This window comes from Alligator sinensis, unplaced genomic scaffold (genome assembly GCF_000455745.1).
Source record: "Alligator sinensis unplaced genomic scaffold, ASM45574v1 scaffold1299_1, whole genome shotgun sequence".
NCBI lineage: Eukaryota > Metazoa > Chordata > Crocodylia > Alligatoridae > Alligator > Alligator sinensis.
The window spans coordinates 900,252-919,052 of NW_005842647.1; the positions used below are offsets into that span (position 1 = coordinate 900,252).

The window sequence follows — 18,801 nt, forward strand, 5'->3', positions numbered from 1 at the left end:
AACAGCACTTTGCATTTTCATTGTGCCTTCTGCCAGGGGTTCTCAAAGTATCAGGCACACACCAATGAAGTTCAGCCCTCTGAGAAAGGAAGGATTAGCATTCCTATTCTGCAGAGCGGACACTGAGGAAAGGAGATTAATTGACTTGCCCAAGGCCAGAAAGAGACTCAGCAGCAGACCAAGAATAGAACCCAGGTCTTCCAGCTTCCCTTTTTCCTCCTGTTAATAAGATGATGTATAACCTGAATTCATCCAGGCAGTTGGCTCCTTCTCTCGTCATAGTAGAGGGCTGCTTTGTATTCAGGGAAAATAAAGCACAAAGTAAAGAAGAGCTCCCTGAACTGTGCTCTGTGTATCAGCAGGCAGGTACAAAAAAGAACTGAATGGAACATAAGAACGCCTGACTGAGAAATGCTCAGCACTGTATTGAAAAGAGCCTCAACATAGAAAAGAAGGGAATCGAAAACCATGAAAAGACTCTACCGAATTCTGCCCTTTCATGGTTTGGCCCCTTGCGAGAGATGATGCCAAATTCTTCGTCCTGTTAACCTGGTCAGTGCACTTTGCTTAGAAATAAACTTTATCACCTTCCAAGCAGTGCTCTACCAGAAAGGGCCGCAGCGACATCCCCCTCTCTCTCATGCAGGGTTCCCTCCCCTTTGAAGATTATTAGAAATGGGGAAAGTAGTAGACAATTGTTGCTGTTTTCAGAACAGCAGAGTCCACAGAGTAACAGACTCCAATTAAATGAAGAGTAAGCAGTTTGGTGGTTGGGTGCTATCTGGGTCAAATGTATCCGTTTTCCAGACTAAAACTTCAGCTCTTTCTTGGAACTGTGTTGTAGCTATGTTGCTGTAAGAAAAAGATACACTAAAGCTCTTGGGTCAGAAGCAATATCTTTGATTAAATCAACTAAATAGTAGCAAAATACATTCCTTTCTTTGCAAGCTTTTGGGCACACACACCCCTCTTCAGGCTGAGGAGAATTCAAAGAATATAAAACTCCTCCTAGGTAGAGAAGAAACTCCATTTTGCACAGGGGAGGTAGAGGGTGGAAGTTTATTCCCCTGGGTATCTCAAAGTCCTTTTGCAAGAGTGTTGCTCTGTGATGTGCAGATTAGGCTGTCTTCTCCCCGGGGGTGTCTGATGTCAGAGTCAGACAGGGAGGTGAAAAATTCTTCTTTCTTGGTTAGCAACAAAGTTTACTTTTCTAACCAGCTAAAATATGGTAAATTGCAGGGATCTACATTGTAGCCATGTTGGTCTGAGAAAAAGAGATGCACAAAGCTCTTGGGTCAGACCAACACAGCTACAACACAGATCCCTGAAACATAGAAGATATCATATTTTAGCCAGCTAGAAAAGCAAATTTCATTGCTAACCAAGAAAGAAGGATTTTTCACCTCCCTGTACAACTCTGACATCGGACACCTCCGAGGAAGAAGACAGCCTAATCTGCACATCACAAAGCAGCACTCTTGCAAAAGGACTTTGAGATACCCAGGGGAATAAACTTCTACCCTCTACCTCCCCTGTGCAAAATGGAGTTTCTTCTCTACCTAGGAGGAGTTTTATATTCTTTGAATTCTCCTCAGCCTGAAGAGGGGTGTGTGTGCCCAAAAGCTTGCAAAGAAAGGAATGTATTTTGCTACTATTTAGTTGATTTAATCAAAGATATTGCTTCTGACCCAAGAGCTTTGTGTTTTAGCTCTTTCTTTTCACTCAGGCTCTGCAAATTGTTGAGATATTTGTTCACCCCATGGAACATCTAATCTCTTCCCATGTCAGAATGTCCCCTGCACGCTGACAATAGGGTAGAGATTAATACCTGTCCTATGTCTTCTTGACACAAATCATGCTCACATTGAAGAGTGACCTTAGTGTTTCTCTCTCACCTTCCAGCTCCTCAGTTTATCTGCTTCCTTTTTCATTGCATATTACTATGGTAAATGTTATATACATGGTCTTCACTTAGCAATTTTTGTATGAGCAAGTTTTGGCTTTGAGAAGGCATTCTATGTTGTTACCTTTTGGTTATACGAAGTAGATAGAGGCAACCTGGGGAAAGAGAGAGCCATCTAAGAAACAGAAGAGTTCACTCGCTCACTGTCCTGGTTTCTGAATAGAGTCAATTTTTGTGGTGGAGTCGCTTATTGGGAATTGGACCACCATGTTTGGAGTGAGATTTCTGGGGGAAGGAATTGCCTCCTATGTTATTTGACCATTTGTGTTTCAGGACTGGTATGAATAAAGCAAGTTAAAAAAAACCCTACCCATGGGCGGTTTCTTCTGCACTGGAAAACCAACCTGCAAAGGCCTGAATATCTGTTATCACATGACAGAAGAGTGACAGACATGCTAGAAGAGAACATAGCTGCCCAAATCCCCTCATCCCCATTCCTTTAATTCAAAGTTCCTTTTTAATGCAGAATGAAAACCCAGTAATATTCACACTTTGCCCCCAAGGTTATGATATCCAAGTACATTTGAAATTAAGCAAAACAAATTCACCCCTCTTTAGTGTTTTTGCCAATCCCACTGTGACTATAGTTTATGATCCTGTAGCACACCCAAGACGTACAAGTCATTTTGTGCTATCAAGCATGTTCTGGTTGCAAGCTGTTGTGTATCTTGTTTGTGCTGTAAAGCAGGGGCTTGGGTCAGTGTACCCCCAGCAGCCAGGCACAGAACAGTGTACCCCCAGCGGCCGGACTGAGATGATGCTGTTTCTTGATTGGGATCCTGTGATGATGTCAGGGAAATTATTTAAGGTTCAGGCTACCTGGGCTGGGTTTTTTTTTCCCCCTGGGTCCCCTCTGGGAGCCTTGTGACTCAGATCAAGTGCAAGGGGCATCCCAATCCCAAGACCTCTGGGCTTGGGCCTGCATGTAGGATGCCTGTCAATGGATTTGGGAGTATCTGAAGTCCCAAGCTGAGGGTCTGGGATGAAGGATGCTTGCCGATTGTAACACCATACATGGTGTTTAGAACGACTGAGTTCTGTCTGCTCAATTGATACAGTTTTTGGAATGACTGAATTCTGCTCAGTCGATATGATTTGGAGCTGATTTGGCTAATTTGACCTAGAACATGAAATATATTATTAAAAAAGAAAAAAACCAAGAGAGAACGCTGAAATGCTTGCTGAAGCCTGAGGCCAGGGGGTACGGGGTTTTGAGTCAGCATGGTCATGTGGGTTTGGACTGAGAATGCAGGGCAGGAGCCGGTAGCACAGGGCAGGAGCTGAGATGGGGGCTCCCCAGCAGCCCAGAGGCGTTGCATCAACTTAAGGAAGGGCCCTTCCAAAGCAGAGGGGACCGGTGCCCCCCAGTGGCCAGCGACAGCAAGGGCAATGATGCACCCAAATTCCCAGGGACTGACCTCTTGTGGGTTGAGACTCCCCCACACTCCAACTGCCAGGCCTAGGGTCGAAGGCTCCACAATAGGGGTAGGGGTGATACAGGGTATCCTTTGAACTGGAACAGTGTTTTGTATTTTTTTTCCCTTGACCATATTTTGTGTTCTAGTGTTTGCCTCTGTAATAAATCAGAGGTTTGTGTTCATACTGCTTGCAAGGGAACAGTTCTTGGTTTTATTGGACACCCTAGTGATTCATTTAGTGTTTCCCAGGGGGTCTAGGTGGCGGCTCGAGCTGAGATGGAATATAATTAGTACCCCAAAATTAAACTCCGCCCTTGTTGCGGCTGATGGTTGCTCAGGCTCAACAGAAAGGTTGCAACCCTAAATCTCCACCCATGATAGGTTCTCACTGAAGCTGACCTCAAGGTGAATCCATTTGTAAAAGATGTTACTGTTTGAAAAGCCCCTTCTATCTTATTTTGAGGCTGAGACTTTAATTTGCTGTATATCCTTCCTGCAGGTATTTTGTCAGCTGATTTATTTTCCCATGTAGCTCATTAAACATGCAAGTTAAGGTCTGTTTTGCTAATATAGGCCACACTCCATTTGTTGTATTTATTTCAAAATGATTGTCTAGCTTTCTTTTCTTTCCTGCTTTCTTGAATAAGTTCTATTAAACCCAGAAAACATTTATTAAGAATCATGCACGGTGGGTTTTCTAACTCAAATACAAGTTATTAATCTCTATTAAGAGTTTCTGAGCCTTTCACACCCTCTTGGCATTTATTTGACACTCCCGGATAGTCATTCAGGGGTGCACCAGATAATTTCAGATTAATTTTCTTCTACTATGAGTCTGTCAGTGCCTTAACTCTCCCCAGTTCTCTGCTACCCAAAGACAAGCAGATCACTGTCTGGGATTAGATTTCTCCCTATAGCACTCCATAGAGAAACAAGTTCCCAACCCAGACACCGAATGCCATGTTACTGTAAATTAGACTCCCTTTGAATTTAGGGAGCAGGGCACAATAGTAATGACCCTGGTTTTCCAGCATCATATGGTCTGACAACAGAAGGCAATATCAATGCCCTAAAGGATCACAGGATATCCTCAGGGGATGTTCAGCTACTGTAGCAATTTCCAAGCCAACCCTCAAACTTGATCCTTAATGCAGCAAAAGAAAAGTGCGCGAGGCCAGAGTGTACAGAATTCAGTTGAACCTGCTTCTGGTAGAGACTGGAGTAAGCATGAAGCCTGCTTTTGCTAATGTGGTCCCTCCATACAAACGTTCTCATTAATAGTTAGTAATTCATAGATTCATAGATGTTAGGGTCGAAAGGGACCTCAGTAGGTCATTGAGTCTGACCCCCTGAGCAGGAAAGAGTAAAGAGCGCTGGGGTCAGATGACCCCAGGTAGGTGCTTGTCCAGTCTCCTCTTGAAGACCCACAAGGTAGGGGAGAGCATCACCTCCCTTGGAAGCCCATGCCATATTTGGCCTCTTCTTTTGGCTAAAGCCAGCCACTCGCCATTTCTCTTCTACTTAGGATCTTACTCTGTACCCATCACCATGGTATTAAAAAACCTGGCAGAATTACACAAGTCACCAGAGGACTGAGTCTGCTTGGAGACAAGAGGGATGCAGAATGCTACATGTAGGATGGTTTTAAGCCCTTCCTACCTCTCATGCCAATTTGAACAATTCAAGGACAGCTCTGACTTTGCACTGCTATTGTGAAGTCCTTCCTGGAAAGGCTGTTACCCACACAGAGCCAAGAGTGCACTGGTTTCACAGGCCACAGTGACAGATTACCACAAGCAAATCAAAGGCTGCTTTCCTGTTGCAATAGGGATGCTGGCACAGGTACAAATGCCAGTGACATGAATGCTGGTGTGTTTCTGCAGTCTCCAAAGGCTTCTTCAGATCCTGTGCTTTGTCTTGGAAGACAGCTTCCCATGCAATGATCTGTGTTTCCTCTGCTGCAACATTTGACAGCAGATTGCAAAAACCTGGAGTCAAGCATGCGGCAATGTCAACAGCTGCTGTAGGCAAACCTCAACAGACTAGTCCTTCCACCAGCTGATGTTACTGCAGATAAGTCCAGGTAGGAATCTGGCCTAGAATGCTCTCCTCTTATTACATGATAGGACAGTAAAGGAGGAAATGAGTTTTCATGGTTCTCTCAAATTCTCTCTCCTTCTCATCTACAGATCTGATAATGCCTGCACTTTGTTAACAATCAAACACCTAAAATGGTTGGAGGGGAAGGTTCTAAGAAAAAAATCTCATTGATTTATGCATTTGAATCACTTGGATATAATCAGAGCTCCTTCCATCCCTAGCATAATTCCAATGAAATCAATGGAGCTGCACCAGGGGTGAATTTCGTCCAGCACTGTTTCTTTGCAGCAAAAACAACAGGGGAAACCACTTTGGCATCTTGGTTTGTGATGCTCTGCAGCACAGATAGTTTTTCCAGGGTATTTTTTAAATAGAAATAATTATTTGTATTCTGGTAGCACTTACAGAGCCCAATCAAGCTGGGAGCCCCATTGCACTGGATACTGCACATAACAGCATTAAAAAGGGTACTCCACAGTATTTTCCAGTATGCAGTTTGACACACACAGTCCCTTCTAAATCTCGTTCTTCCTTTATCTAGCATTGGCTCTGCCAAGAGAAGCCCAATCTGGCAAAAGCAGGTATAGATGCCAAGTAGCATCGGTGGAAAGCTAGCTTAATGACTACCTCTAAACAAGGAACCCTTGAAGAGCACTGCCTCCTGGAAATGCCAATTAAAAACACTCCTGTGCCCGTGTCCCTGTGCTTGAAGCACTGTGGTAGCCATTCCACCTTCAAGGGTAAGTATAGACAGTCAAAAAGCATGAGGCTTAACCAATTCAATCTTTGCAGGTTAGTCTAAGTTGTGTAGATTGAACCAATATGCAAGTGAACAGACATTCACTTTTGATTCCAGAAGTGTAGCCACATGCCTGCAATGGCCCAGGTCAGAAGCTGAGGAGCATTAGAGTATGCCTCCCTGCTCAGCTGAGACAGCTTGGGCCAAGGCTTGCCCACCCACCCTGCAAGGGGATGGAGTTTGCGGGGGACATGCAAAGCATGCTGGGATACTGGGGGACTGTGAGTTAACTTGAATCTGGAGGGAATTTGGAATAGAAGTTCAATAAACTGATTTAACCTAAATCAGTTAAGTCTGATACTAAAACCATCCAGATTCATATTAAACTGGTTTTGGCCATTTTTAAACTGGTTTATGTGCACTGAACTTCTGTTGTGCCACAGATTAGAACCAGTTTCTGATCATTTACACCAGTGTACGTGTAACTTTGGTCCCTAGGCCAGATACCAATAACCTGCTCTTTAGACACTGCGGTTGAAATGAAATCCTTCAGTGTAAACAAGGCCAACAGAGATTTTGGGGAAGCAGATGAGAGGAGAGCTTTGCAATTAACTGAGCTGTTAGTTCAGCTGATGAACTGCAGGGTTAAAAAATAACAAGTTCATTTTGGCAGAAACTGAAAAAGCTTCAGGTGTTTTCCTCATCAAAACAGAAAACCTGAAGAAAGGCCATTCTGGGTTAAATGCAATATTTTATTTCCAAGTCTTTTTACTCTCCCTTTAAAAATAAATAAATGTGGCTAAAAATTCAGTCTCAAACTGATTTTATTTTGAATATGTCACACCTTTTGGCTTTTTCTATTTCCCCCTGTTTCCTCCCACAGGAAGGCAGTGTGAGGACAGATTAAAACACTGATGCTGCCTGTAACAGGCTGCAATGCGTGAATCCTGTTTTGCAGAATCTGGCTCAAATTCCCCAGAGTTAGTGCAGCCCACCTTGGGCACAGGACTGGAGATGGAGTTTGGAACCTGTCCACAGAGTGCAGAGGGGATAAGCCACCTTGTGTCCCCTTTCCTTAATTATCCATCAAGACAGACGCTACTGAGCTCTGTCCTGAATGATAAACATAGGCATGGTGCAATAACCTCACGTGACAGGAATGAATGAAAATGCAACATCCTCCCCCTGGAAAGTGCACAGTTTAAGCTGCACTAATACAGACCATGAATGGAGCAGGTACAGGGTAAACAAAAGGCTACAGCAACACAGTGTACAGTCAGCAGATCCTAGTAGTGTAATTAAGGGGGTGGGGGCAACTGAGGCACTAGCTGCAGTCACCAACCTGGGGACTGCAAAACTAGCAGCTGCCACCACTGGTCTCCCAGGTGCCATACTACCACAGATGGCCCACCAAGTGCACCAGTGCCCAGGGCACAGAACTGCCCAGTTATGCCTCTGAAAAATCCTGTAAGAGCTGTTTTGGTTTTTTGGGTTTTTTGTTTTGTTTCTTTTTAAAGCAGAGGCTGCATCCTGGTAGCAATCCCAGCATACTCTGAAGTAGGGTTCCCTCTAATCTCTCAGTGATTCTCATTGTGCATCCCCCTACAGATTCCATCTCACCTCAGCAATAACACAGCCAAGCCCCCATCCCCATTGTCCATGACTTTCACCCTGCACGTTTCATAGATTCATAGATGCTAGGATCAGAAGGGACCTCAACAGATCATCGAGTCTGACCCCCTGCCCTGGGCAGGAAAGAGTCCTGCTGTCAGATGACCCCCGCCAGGTGCATGTCCAGCCTTCTCTTAAAGACCCCCAAGGTAAGGGAGAGCACTTTCCTTGAAAACTCATTCCAAATTTTGGCCATCCTTACCATGACGTTTTTCCTGATATCTAGCTTAAATCTGCTCTCTGTCAGGAGGTCACTCTGCTTATAGAGCCCCCATAGCCAGTGTGCATTATACCTTTGCATTATACTCATTAAACTCATCATACCTTTGCAAAGGCATGCAGGGCAGTGAGGCACAGAAAGACAAAGTGACTTGCTCAGGTCACACAGCAGGCCCAAAGCACAGCAGGGCATTTTCTCCTTCCTTCAAGTTTAAGGAGCAGCCTCTTTTGACACTGGGCTCTCTGCCTGGTCAGCTGCTTTTCAGCATGTTTGGCCTGTGTAAAAATCTTTCACAACCTCTGCCTGCAAGCTTGTACTCACTACTAATCTACCCTCCAAACTAACCAAAAGGTCTAGGAAGCCTGGCTTACAAGGAGAGGTCAGAAGAACTGGGATTGTGCGGTCAGGAGAAGAAAAGATTGGAGGGAGCGGAGGATTAAATAACAGTCTTCAAACACCTGAGGGGTAAGTATAAAGAGGATGGAGATAGACTATGCTCTGTGGCTGCAGAGGACAGGACAAGGAACAATGGAATTAAGTTGCAGCAAGGAAAATTTAGGCTGGACATTAGGGAGAACTTTCTCACTCTGAGGGTGGTTAAGCACTGGAACAGGATACCCAGAAAAGTTGCAGAATCTCCATCCTTGGACATGTTTAAGTGCAAGTTAGACAGATGCTTGACTGGTGTGGTTTAGGCAGGGATGACCTTACCCAGGAAGGGGGTTGAACTAGATGAACTCCTGAAGTCTCTTCCACCTTTGCTTCTCTGAAAGGACCACTGTGACTCTTTATAAGTAAATAGAGCACCCAGTGCTGCCTATAAATTAAACTTCAAGATAGATTATTTTAAAATATGGACAAGGACTCACAGTTATTGCACTCATTTTAGCTCTGTGTATTTCCGCATCCCATGTCTCCATATGGTTTCAGATGTCTTTTGCAGTGTCTTGTAAGCAGAGGCCAGGTTGTTTCCAGCCCCCTACTTTCCATGACCCTTGTGTACCCCAACCCCAATATATAAGACTGAAAAACATTCTGTGCTGTTGTCTCCATTTGTCTGAAGCAAGCATGTGGGTACAGTGGGGGTGCACTGTAGGTTTTGCAGTTTGCTGTTGCTGTCACATGCCAGTTGCGTGGGTTACCAGCTCTCCACCTGATCTGAGGTCAAAGGAAAACTTGGTTCCCTTGCTCATTGACATTTTTGCTATGGTTGATTGACCCAAACTGTTGTGATGAAAAGCCCTCCCTACCCCAGCCCATAGCTTAAGCACTTCTTGCCAGCCTTCTGCACCCCTCCCCTTTCATCCAAGTATGTCTATGGTTCCAGGTTCCTTCAGAACAGTAAGTGGAGAGAAAGATAGGAGGTCCTTTTATCGGCTGGGCAGAGGCAGCTTAAAGTGGGTTTTCAGCCCCAAGGCATTGTCAACTTCTTCTGCCGACTGCAGGCTGTGCCACTGAGCGATGGGCCGGCGGGGATTAGCCAGCATGTCTGACCAGTGGCGCAGATGATTGCCTGTGGCTCTGCAGCCCAGGAACACCTTACCAATCTGTTCATTCTTGGTCACCTTGTCATAATCCCACACTGCGATCACCAAGTCTACGTTCTGTAGGGAGGGCACAAATAGAACTGGTGAGGGAGAGAGGGCTATGGAGGGAATGGGGAGCCAAAAGGCAGCAAGGACAGTGAGGAAAGAGCGAGAAAAAGGATTCAGAAGAGGAGAGTAGGAAGGAAAAAAAGAAAAAGAAAATAAAGCAGGCATAGCTGGAGGGAGAATGGTTGTTCTCCTTCGGGGCTGGCCATAACATAAGAACTGCCATTTACTGGGTCAACCCACAGGTCCATCTTGCCACTCTCTTGTGTCACACAGGCAGAGAGTAGATACTGAAAGGGTGGAGGAATAGGCTATGGTCAGAGTTTTCTCCACTGTTCCTCTCCCACCTGCAGCCTCTACCATTTAAGATCCAGGAAGTTCTGATTCAGAAACTGTACCCCTAACTCCCATGCACAATAGCTACTGATGCCCCTTTCCTCCAATCCCTTTTTTGAATTTGGCTAAACTATCAGTTTCCACAACATCTGGTGGTAATGAGTCCACACTTTAATTACACACTGTGTGAAAACTTTCTTTTGGTATTTTGAAACTTACTACCTACAAGTTGCATATTATGACCCCTAGTTCTTGTATTGTGAGACAGTAAATAATAAATTCCTATTTACTTTCTCTTCACCATTTAGCATTTTGTAAACCCTGATGTCCCCCCTCAAGCAGATCTTTTCTAAACTTAACAGGCCTAGCCTCTTTAGTCTCTCCTCATATGGAGGCCCCTCCATACCACTAATCATCCTTGTTGCCCTTCTCCATACCTTCTCTAGTTCTTCTATAATCCTTTGTGGAGACCTAGACTGGACACAGTGTTCAAGGTGTTGATACCCTACAGATTCAGAAAGGGGCATAATGATACTTTCTATTTCATTTATAATTCCCTTTTTAATAATTCATAACAAATTTTTTGCTGTTTTATGGATGCTAAGTGCTGAGCTCATGTTTTTAGCAAACTGTGCACAATGACTCCCAGATCTCTTTCCTCTGTGGTAACAGTTAGATAGAGCCCATCGTAATGTAGGTATAGTTTGCCCATGTGTATTACTGCTTTTATCTGCATTGAATTTCATCTACCATTTAGTTGCCCATTCTTTCAATTGTGCCAGATGCTTCTGTAGTTCCTTGCAGTCCATTAATAAACTTGATCTTTATTCATTTGAATAATTTTGTGTCGTCTGCAAATTTGGCAATCTCGCGACTCACTCCCTCTTCCAGATAATTTATGACTATGTTAAACAGCTCTGGTTCCAAAACAGATCCCTGGGTGACCCCACTATTTGCTTCTTTCCATCCTAAAAACTGACTATTTCTACTCACTTTTTTTTCTATCTTTAAGCCAACTTCTAATCCACAAATGGGCTTTGCCTGTGATCCTATGACTACCTAACTTCATTAGCCTCCAACAAGGGACCTTGTCAAAGGCTTTTTGGAAGTCCAGATATACTCTGTCAATTGGATCATCCTGATCCGCCTGCTTCTTGCATCCTCGCAGAACTATAGTAGTTTATTAAGGTATGATTTCCCTTTGACAAAGCCATGTTGATTCCTCTCCAGTAAGTCATGTTCATCCTTGTGCTGAACAATTCTTATTTTTTATTATTGTCTCTACCAGTTTTCCAGGAACAGAAATTAGACTCATTATCCTGTAGTTCCTTGGATCCCCTTTAGAGAGTCATATGGGAGTCATATTGGCAATCCTCCAGTTGTATACTATAGTTAGGAGTATGCAGCTGGAGGATTGCCAATGTGACAGGCTGTAGGAGTTTAGCAAATTCCAATCTGAGCTCTTTCAGGACCCCAGGGTGAATGTCACCAGGTACTGACGATTTGCTGCTCTTTAGTTTATCAGCTTCCTCTATGACCTATTGACCTACAATGTATTCAAACCTCAATTTGGGTCAGCTCCACTGACTTGTCCCTTGAAAGGAGTAGATCTGGTGAGATCTTCCTAACATCTTCCATAATGAAGACAGATGCAAAGAATGCATTTAGTTTTTCTTCAGTGACCCTATCATCCTTTATCACCTCTTTTATAACCTGATCTTGGAAGGGCTCACCGACTCCCTGGCAGGTCTTCAGATTATAGTGTAATTAGAGAAATTTTTATTGTTAGCTTTTATGTCTCTAGCAAGTTTCTCCTCAAATTCTTTCTCCTGAATTTCCCAGAGTTAGTACTCTTTTTATTTTTTGTGTCTCATCCCCTTTTAATTTCTGTCTAACTAGCTTCCTCGTTCTGGTATAGACTCCCTTTTTAAAGTTAAAGGCTACAGTGGTAGATTTTATTCTTATCTCTCCTCCTACATGGATGTCAAACTCAATTACATTGTCATCACTATTGCAGAGAGGCTTAGTAACACTTCCCCTTTGCACCAAATCCTGTGCACTACTTAGGAATGGGTCAAGAATGGCCTTTCCTCTTGTAGGTTTCAGCACTAACTGCTCCAGGATGCAGTCTTTCATAATATCAAGAAGTTTGGTCTCTGTATCCTGGCAGATTGACCCAGTCTATTTTTGGATAATTAAAATCTCCCATTATTACTGTGTTTTCTGCTTCCACTGCCTCTCTCAACTCTCTTAGCATTTCTAGTTTGTTGCAGCTGTCCTGGGTTGATAGTATACCCCCAGAACAACTTTTTTCTGTTGAAACAGAAATTCTCAGGCACCTGTCTTATCAGTTGAAAAATCTATCCTATTTGGTTCAATGCAGTCTTTGATGTACAGGCCCACTCCCTCACCAGTATGACCTATTCTATCATTCCTGTATAATTTGTATCCTGGTATTACAGCAATGCATTGATTTTCCTCATCCCACCATGTTTCTGAGATACCTATTATGTCAGTAGTGTTATTTAGCTAAGCATTTAAGTTCCCCCATTTTGGATCTGGAACTTCTGGCATTAGTATAAGAGCACTTATACTTTTTATTGTTGCCTGGTTGGCTACTTGTGTGTGACCTTTTAATCAGTAAATCTATTTGTTCATGCTGGTCTTCTCTGTGTTTCACCTGAGTACCCCCACCACCACCACACACATTCCCCTCACTCCCCCCCCCACCACCACACACACACACACACACACACACACACACACACACACACCCCCGCTGTTTCTTATCCCCATGTTTATGGTTTCACCCCTATAGGGTGTGTCCATCCAAACTGTGTGCTGTTCTGCACTTGTCAGCTTGCCCCCAATGTTTAGTTTCAGATCTGCTCTTCCACTTTTTTAATGTTACATGACACCAGTTTGGTGTCATTTTGGTCCAGGTGGGGTCCATCCCTCCTGTACAGGTTCCCCCTGTTCCAAAAGATCCCCCAGCTCCTAATAAACCTAAACCCCTCCTCCCTACACCATCATCTCAGTCATGCATTGAGACTCTGGAGCTCTGCCTATCTACTTGGCCTGGTGCATGGCACTAGAGGCATTTCAGTGTGTATAAATCACTCCTGCCCATGAGGACTTAGGTTACCCAGCTCACAAGATCTCATCAGGTCCCTTGCCAGGTTGGCTGGGCCTGCCTGTGGGGTGGCAGGAGTCAGATAGGGAAGGGTGAAGCCAATGCATCTGGCCTTGTTAGCCTCACACACAGCTGCCACATAGAAAAGGAGGAAGAAGGCAAACAATGACAGTGGGCAAGATGGGAAAGGACATGATACCACCTCACTTCCCTTCTGGAAAATAAGTACAGACTTTATTTGGGCTTTGTCTTTTTCCCCTGGAAACCATAAGGGCTTAGGGTTTTGGTTGGTTGGTCTGGGAATGTTGTGCTCTCATCATAAAGAGACAGAGCCCGGTCTGGGATGTTCCCTCCCAATTCCTTTTCATCATCCCCAGTTCCAGTCTTTAATAGCATGTTTCAAAGGAGGCCACTGAAAGGAACAAGACTTTACTCCCCTTACTTTTACAGAGTAGCTGAGCAAGGCTAAGTCACTAGGACAGCTCTGGCATCAGTGGGGCTAAATCTCTCCTTATTAGCACTCTATGCTATAGGAGCCACTTCCTAGCCAGTGACCTGGGCTTTTTCTTATTAGCATGTGCCTGCTACTGAATGCTGTCCCTGGTTGGGAAAACTTACCTGGATCTGATTGAAAGGCACATCAAAAACAAATGCCTCGTTGAAATAGGGGCTTAAAGTGCTCTTCTTCACACTTGTCTTCTTCTTCTTCCATTTCCTCTTGTTCAGGATCAGCTGCACTTTGACATAGGGGTCTGAGAGAAAAACAGGGGATGAGGGAAGCAGCAGAAGATATAATTATTGTTACATCCCGGGACAAGCCCATCCAAAGGTTTCAAAGCTCACTTACAAAATGGCTTCACAGGACATTCAGGTGCAGAATTTTGCTCACCTCCTAGCCTCTACAGACCTCTGCCAAGTCGTTTCAGCCCTGATTTCCAGAACCCATTTTTATGCTAGCATTCAGCCTCTAGACAGCTTTGCCAATGTATTGGAGTCCTGACCTACAGCAGCCGCTGCTTTTCCAGCCCAGTGCATCTGACAATTCAGCCAATACATTCTTCTGTGCTGTAACTGCCTGTAATTCTAGCCTTGGACTTCCATACAACTTTGCCAATACATGCGATTCCTGATTCTCAGCCTTTCCTGCTATTCCTTACAGTGGTTGAAATGGGGAGAAGGGACAGAAAGAAGAAAAGATAAATAAGAGGCACAAGGATGACAGAGTTAGCTCTTCAGAGAGAACATGCAGTGGAATTGCTCCTATCCCGATACACATAGGGGGCTCTCCAGTGAAATCTTGCCTTACAAATACAAGCTCCCCCCATCCCCACACACTGGAGTTTCCCCTAAGTCCCTTCTTTTGAGAAGAACTGCAGGAACTGCCAAACTGTGCTGTAAATAGATTGAGTGTGAATGTTGGCAAGTATACCTAGACCAGCAAAGTAATTCCCTCTCATGATCAAGGGCAAAGTCTGAACTCTTACTGTCATGGTTTCCTGTATCTCTGTTTTCTGTGTCCCATTGCTTCAGAAGAACAATGGGAATGAAGTCAAGCCAGAATTTTGTTGGGGAAGAGAGATTTCATAGATTTCATAGACATTAGGGCTGGAAGGGACCTTGGAAGATCATCGAGTCCAGCCCCCTGCCCAAAGGGCAGGAAGTCAGCTGGGGTCATAGGATCCCAGCAAGATGAGCATCCAGTTTCATCTTGAAGGTGTTCAATGAAGGCGCTTGAACCACCTCCGGTGGCAGGCTGTTCCAGACCTTGGGGGCTCGGACAGTAAAGAAATTCTTCCTTATGTCCAGCCTGAAACAATCTTGAAGTAGTTTGTGACCATTTGACCTCGTCATCCCTTGGGGCGCTCTGGTGAACAAACGTTCCCCCAGATACTGGTGGTCACCCCTGATAAACTTGTAGGTGGCCATCAGATCACCCCTGAGCCTGCGCTTTTTCAGGCTAAAGAGCCCCAGGGCTCTCAGCCTGTCATCGTAGGGTCTCCTTTAAACCCAGAGACCTGGGTTTAAAGGAGAAACTGTCTAATAGGAATTTTTCAGGCAATGCTTTTTCCTTCATTCTGTACCTTGGGCCCCCAGAGTCCACGTGGCATAATCACTGTGGCCCCTTTCCTCTTACCTGTCAATCCATGTGAGTCCATCTTCTTTAGCTTCTTGGCCTCAAGGATCACTACAGTTAACTTGCTGGTGGTGGGGACGTATCGAAGCGAGAAACAGATCTCACCTAGGTGCTCTTGCTGTTGGAGACACAAATCCAGGAGTTAAATGAGTCATGAATGCCTGATAGTAAGATCAGTGCAGAAGATACAGTACAGCCAAACCCAGGCTTGGTATTGGAGATCTGCTCTAGTGTGTAGCTATAGGGTCACACATCGGAAGGCACAGCTAGTAAAACGTGAGATTCCTCCGGGGGGGAAAAAGTTCAGAAGGCCATTCCTTCTTCTCTCTTATGCTAGTGTGGCCAACATTTTTAGCAAGCATGCCACAAATGAGCCATACTCCCTTCCCAAGTATCACCCTAATTCCCTTCCCCTGCCCAACTGGCTGCTCTGCTTCCTGTTTCCTCCTCTGTAGCCCTGCCCAATTTCCTGCACCTTTCTGCTCCCTGGCCTATGCTCCCTGCCTCATTCGCTGCTCTCTGCCCTATCTGCCATAGTGTTGCCTGTCCTCTCCTCAGTCCGCCGTGTGCCACAAACAAAGGTTGCCTCTGCCACACGTGCCTTAAGTTGGCCATCCCTGTCCTATGCCACTGAAACTCCTGCTGGCACACCATTATGGGTGTAGAGCCTCTAGTAGAGCCAGGGTTTCATTAAAAATAATTAAAACTTGTTATCAGATTTTGTTATTGAAATTTTGATGATTTTGTGAATATTGCAATTTTCTAACCATACTCCTCAACATTGTATTTTTTTGGCTGCATAAATAATTCAGTGACTCACTGACACACTAAAATGTCATCACTTTCATTTTCAAATTGCCTACAATTGTCCAGTCTTGTCACTATAAATTTTTAATACATTTTATTAGGAAAAAAAACCTTTTTTAGCCTTAAGGTTGTTGGTTGTAGTTGTGTTGGTCTAAGGACATAGGCAGACAAGTTTCTTTGGGTAAATGTGATATTTTTTATAAGACCAGCTAAATAGTTGGAAAAATTGTTCTTTGCAATTTTTCCAACTATTTAGTTGGTCTAATAAAAGATGTCACATTTATCCAAAGAATCTTGTCTGTCTTTTTTAGCTTGTAGCTCACTAATTTTGAACTATCAATAATACTAACATTAATTCACCTGGTAAGTGATATGCCTCATTGATGTTATTTACACATTAGTAACATATTTATTTTGTAACTGCAAGTACAAAAGACATATAAGTGAAGCAAGTAACCCACAAAGCATGACATTTGGAGTGGATACTTGATTTCAATCTTCAACATTTGCAATTTACCCTATGCTGGTTTACATCATCCAAATAGAGATCACAATTTTATGTGAGTTATATCGTATTGCCCACTCTTGTGATTTTATCTCATGGGTATGTGAAATTTCCATTTTCATTAAGACAACCCTTGAAAATTAATTTTTTAGCTCTGCTGGTTAGAGAGAAACCATGAAAATGTGTGTCTTGAAGGGTCAACAAAAATAGAGGATAAATAAAGACTGTGAGATTTAAAAAAAAAAGAAGAACCAATGCTAGGTTCTTGTTAAATCAATTTTATCACTTTGGCAGTCTGACTCGTGACTTCACAGTGCTGAGGGTTAGCCGTACTCTTTATGTAACCAACCAACTCAGCTGAAGTTGCAACCAATCTAGTTTCACAGTCAAACAGATTCTCACCATTTGCCTTTAGGGAATACTCCAGATAAAATGTACTTTCCCTGCTTCTTTGGGGAAGGAGTGAGCTAAATGGTCCATACTCCATGGATGCAGCCAGCCATAAAGTAGTTCATTACCCTCATCAGGACTTAGTACCCGTTTTGGCTAGTGAGTTGAGGACAGGGCCCTTTCTTACTTCCGGTCCCCTCTGCTCAAAGCAAGGAATCCCAAGTGAATAGCCCCTTCTTTCTGGAATAGTAATCTGAGCCGAGGCAGCAGGCAAACCTAGCTTCTTTGCACAGTTAAGTAAGGGCAATGCTAATTTAGCCTAGCAGGAATAGCCCAGTTGAAGCAGTGGAACCATGCTTTCAGGGGGGAGATCCTCAGGATGGTTTGCCAAGAGTCTAGTTTGCCTTTTCCCCCAACATGCTGCACCTTCTCCCCTAGGGTTTGCTTTGGATAATGACCTCAGTCTTACTGGCAGCGACGAGTTCATTCCACTGCTCCATGACGTGCTGCAGGTCAACATTGCTGAGAGGCAACCGGACCTCGCCAATGATGTCATGTCTGGCAAAGCGGTTGAAGTCATACACCTGCATCACCAGGGTGGACTCAGACATTTCAGCCTGAGGAATCTGTAAGGGAAGACAAGAAAAAAAATTGAAGTAGTGTATAACAGTGTTCCCACTATGCTCTTCTAGTACAGCCTGGTCTCGTGAGTTTGAAGCAATGCCATTATAATAGAGCCTCCCTCACATCGCAGCTGCTCCTCTGCTCCTGCATTGAATGCATACCCCAGCCTGGGCAGAATCAGCCAGGTAGTCTTGAAGGTGCTCTGCCTTCTGCCAGAGTGAAAGGAGCTCAGCATCAGGATTTCCAACATACTGTTCTACTGGTCCTCACCCTTCCCCTGGAAGTCAACCCTAATGATGAGCACTTTGTTTCTGTAATCTTTTGCTGGAGGGACATCTCACCCTTTGTTACTCCCCTTTTCCTCACTGACTCAACTGAAAGAATTTAGTCTGGCACAACAGTGTTTGGCCAAGAGAAGACTTTGATCCTGCCAATGTGTCCATGGTGTACTACATGGAGAACAAAGTCCCTGGGCTCCAGGAAAAGCACAAATCCAGTCTTCACATAGGAAAAGGCATAAGCAGGTTGGACTGCAGTCTAAGATCCTTTCCATGCCTGTTTCCTTCATTTTAAGAGTCCCTAGCGAAGAGAAAGGACACAGACCTTTTGTCTCCTCCTCCCCGCACCCCCTTTGGCCTTTCCTCAGCTCCAAAGTAGAAGACAGTTGCTGGATGTGCAAGAGTCAAGCTCACTAATTCAAGATCAGGTCCTCCTACTTCTCACTGCATTTGCCTTTGCTTACCTCCATGCCACACTCCAGACCTGCACCATGCAGGATGAGCCCAAACTGCCTGATCTGTGATGACCAGTGGTATATTGAACAGGAATGTCTATCTTATGGTTGGCAGCATTTCTTACCTGGAAGGTGAAGCTTTCATTGAAGACAGGATTTAACGTCTTGCGGTAAACTTTGGTTTCATACTTCTTCTTGATATCAGTTGTTAGGTAGACAATTACATATGGGTCAGAGGTCCCCCCACTGTCCATAGCCTTTAAATCAGCTGCTTGCTTCACTCCAACCTTTATCTTAAAAAATATCAACATGCAAGATTATCCCAAGTGAGGAGAAAGACACTACTCCCATGTGCTTCCTTCCCAGGGTAGAGCCAAGCGGGTGTGGGGACCCTGATGCCTAGCTGAAAGACTGGCATCAAAGTAGTGCCTTCAGC

At 44.3% G+C, this 18,801-nt stretch overlaps 2 protein-coding genes across 2 annotated transcripts in view; both read right to left on the bottom strand.

Annotated features, from left to right (window-relative positions):
• LOC106722767 overlaps positions 1–9,333 on the bottom strand; it is a 34,300-nt gene extending 24,967 nt beyond the window's left edge. Inside the window, exon 1 of the mRNA XM_025215520.1 lies at positions 8,981–9,333. The gene's annotated coding sequence lies outside the window, so the exon portion shown is untranslated. The remainder of the gene's footprint in view (positions 1–8,980) is intronic.
• An 87-nt stretch (positions 9,334–9,420) lies between these two features.
• The window catches only part of SYT8 (synaptotagmin 8), a 26,009-nt gene continuing 16,628 nt past the window's right edge, over positions 9,421–18,801 (bottom strand). Inside the window, exons 5-9 of the mRNA XM_006033655.3 lie at positions 18,491–18,658; positions 17,467–17,634; positions 15,307–15,424; positions 13,791–13,924; positions 9,421–9,715 (exon numbers count right to left, since the gene is read on the bottom strand). Of these exons, the coding sequence (XP_006033717.2) occupies positions 9,482–9,715; positions 13,791–13,924; positions 15,307–15,424; positions 17,467–17,634; positions 18,491–18,658 (822 nt within the window). The 3' untranslated portion in view covers positions 9,421–9,481. The remainder of the gene's footprint in view (positions 9,716–13,790; positions 13,925–15,306; positions 15,425–17,466; positions 17,635–18,490; positions 18,659–18,801) is intronic.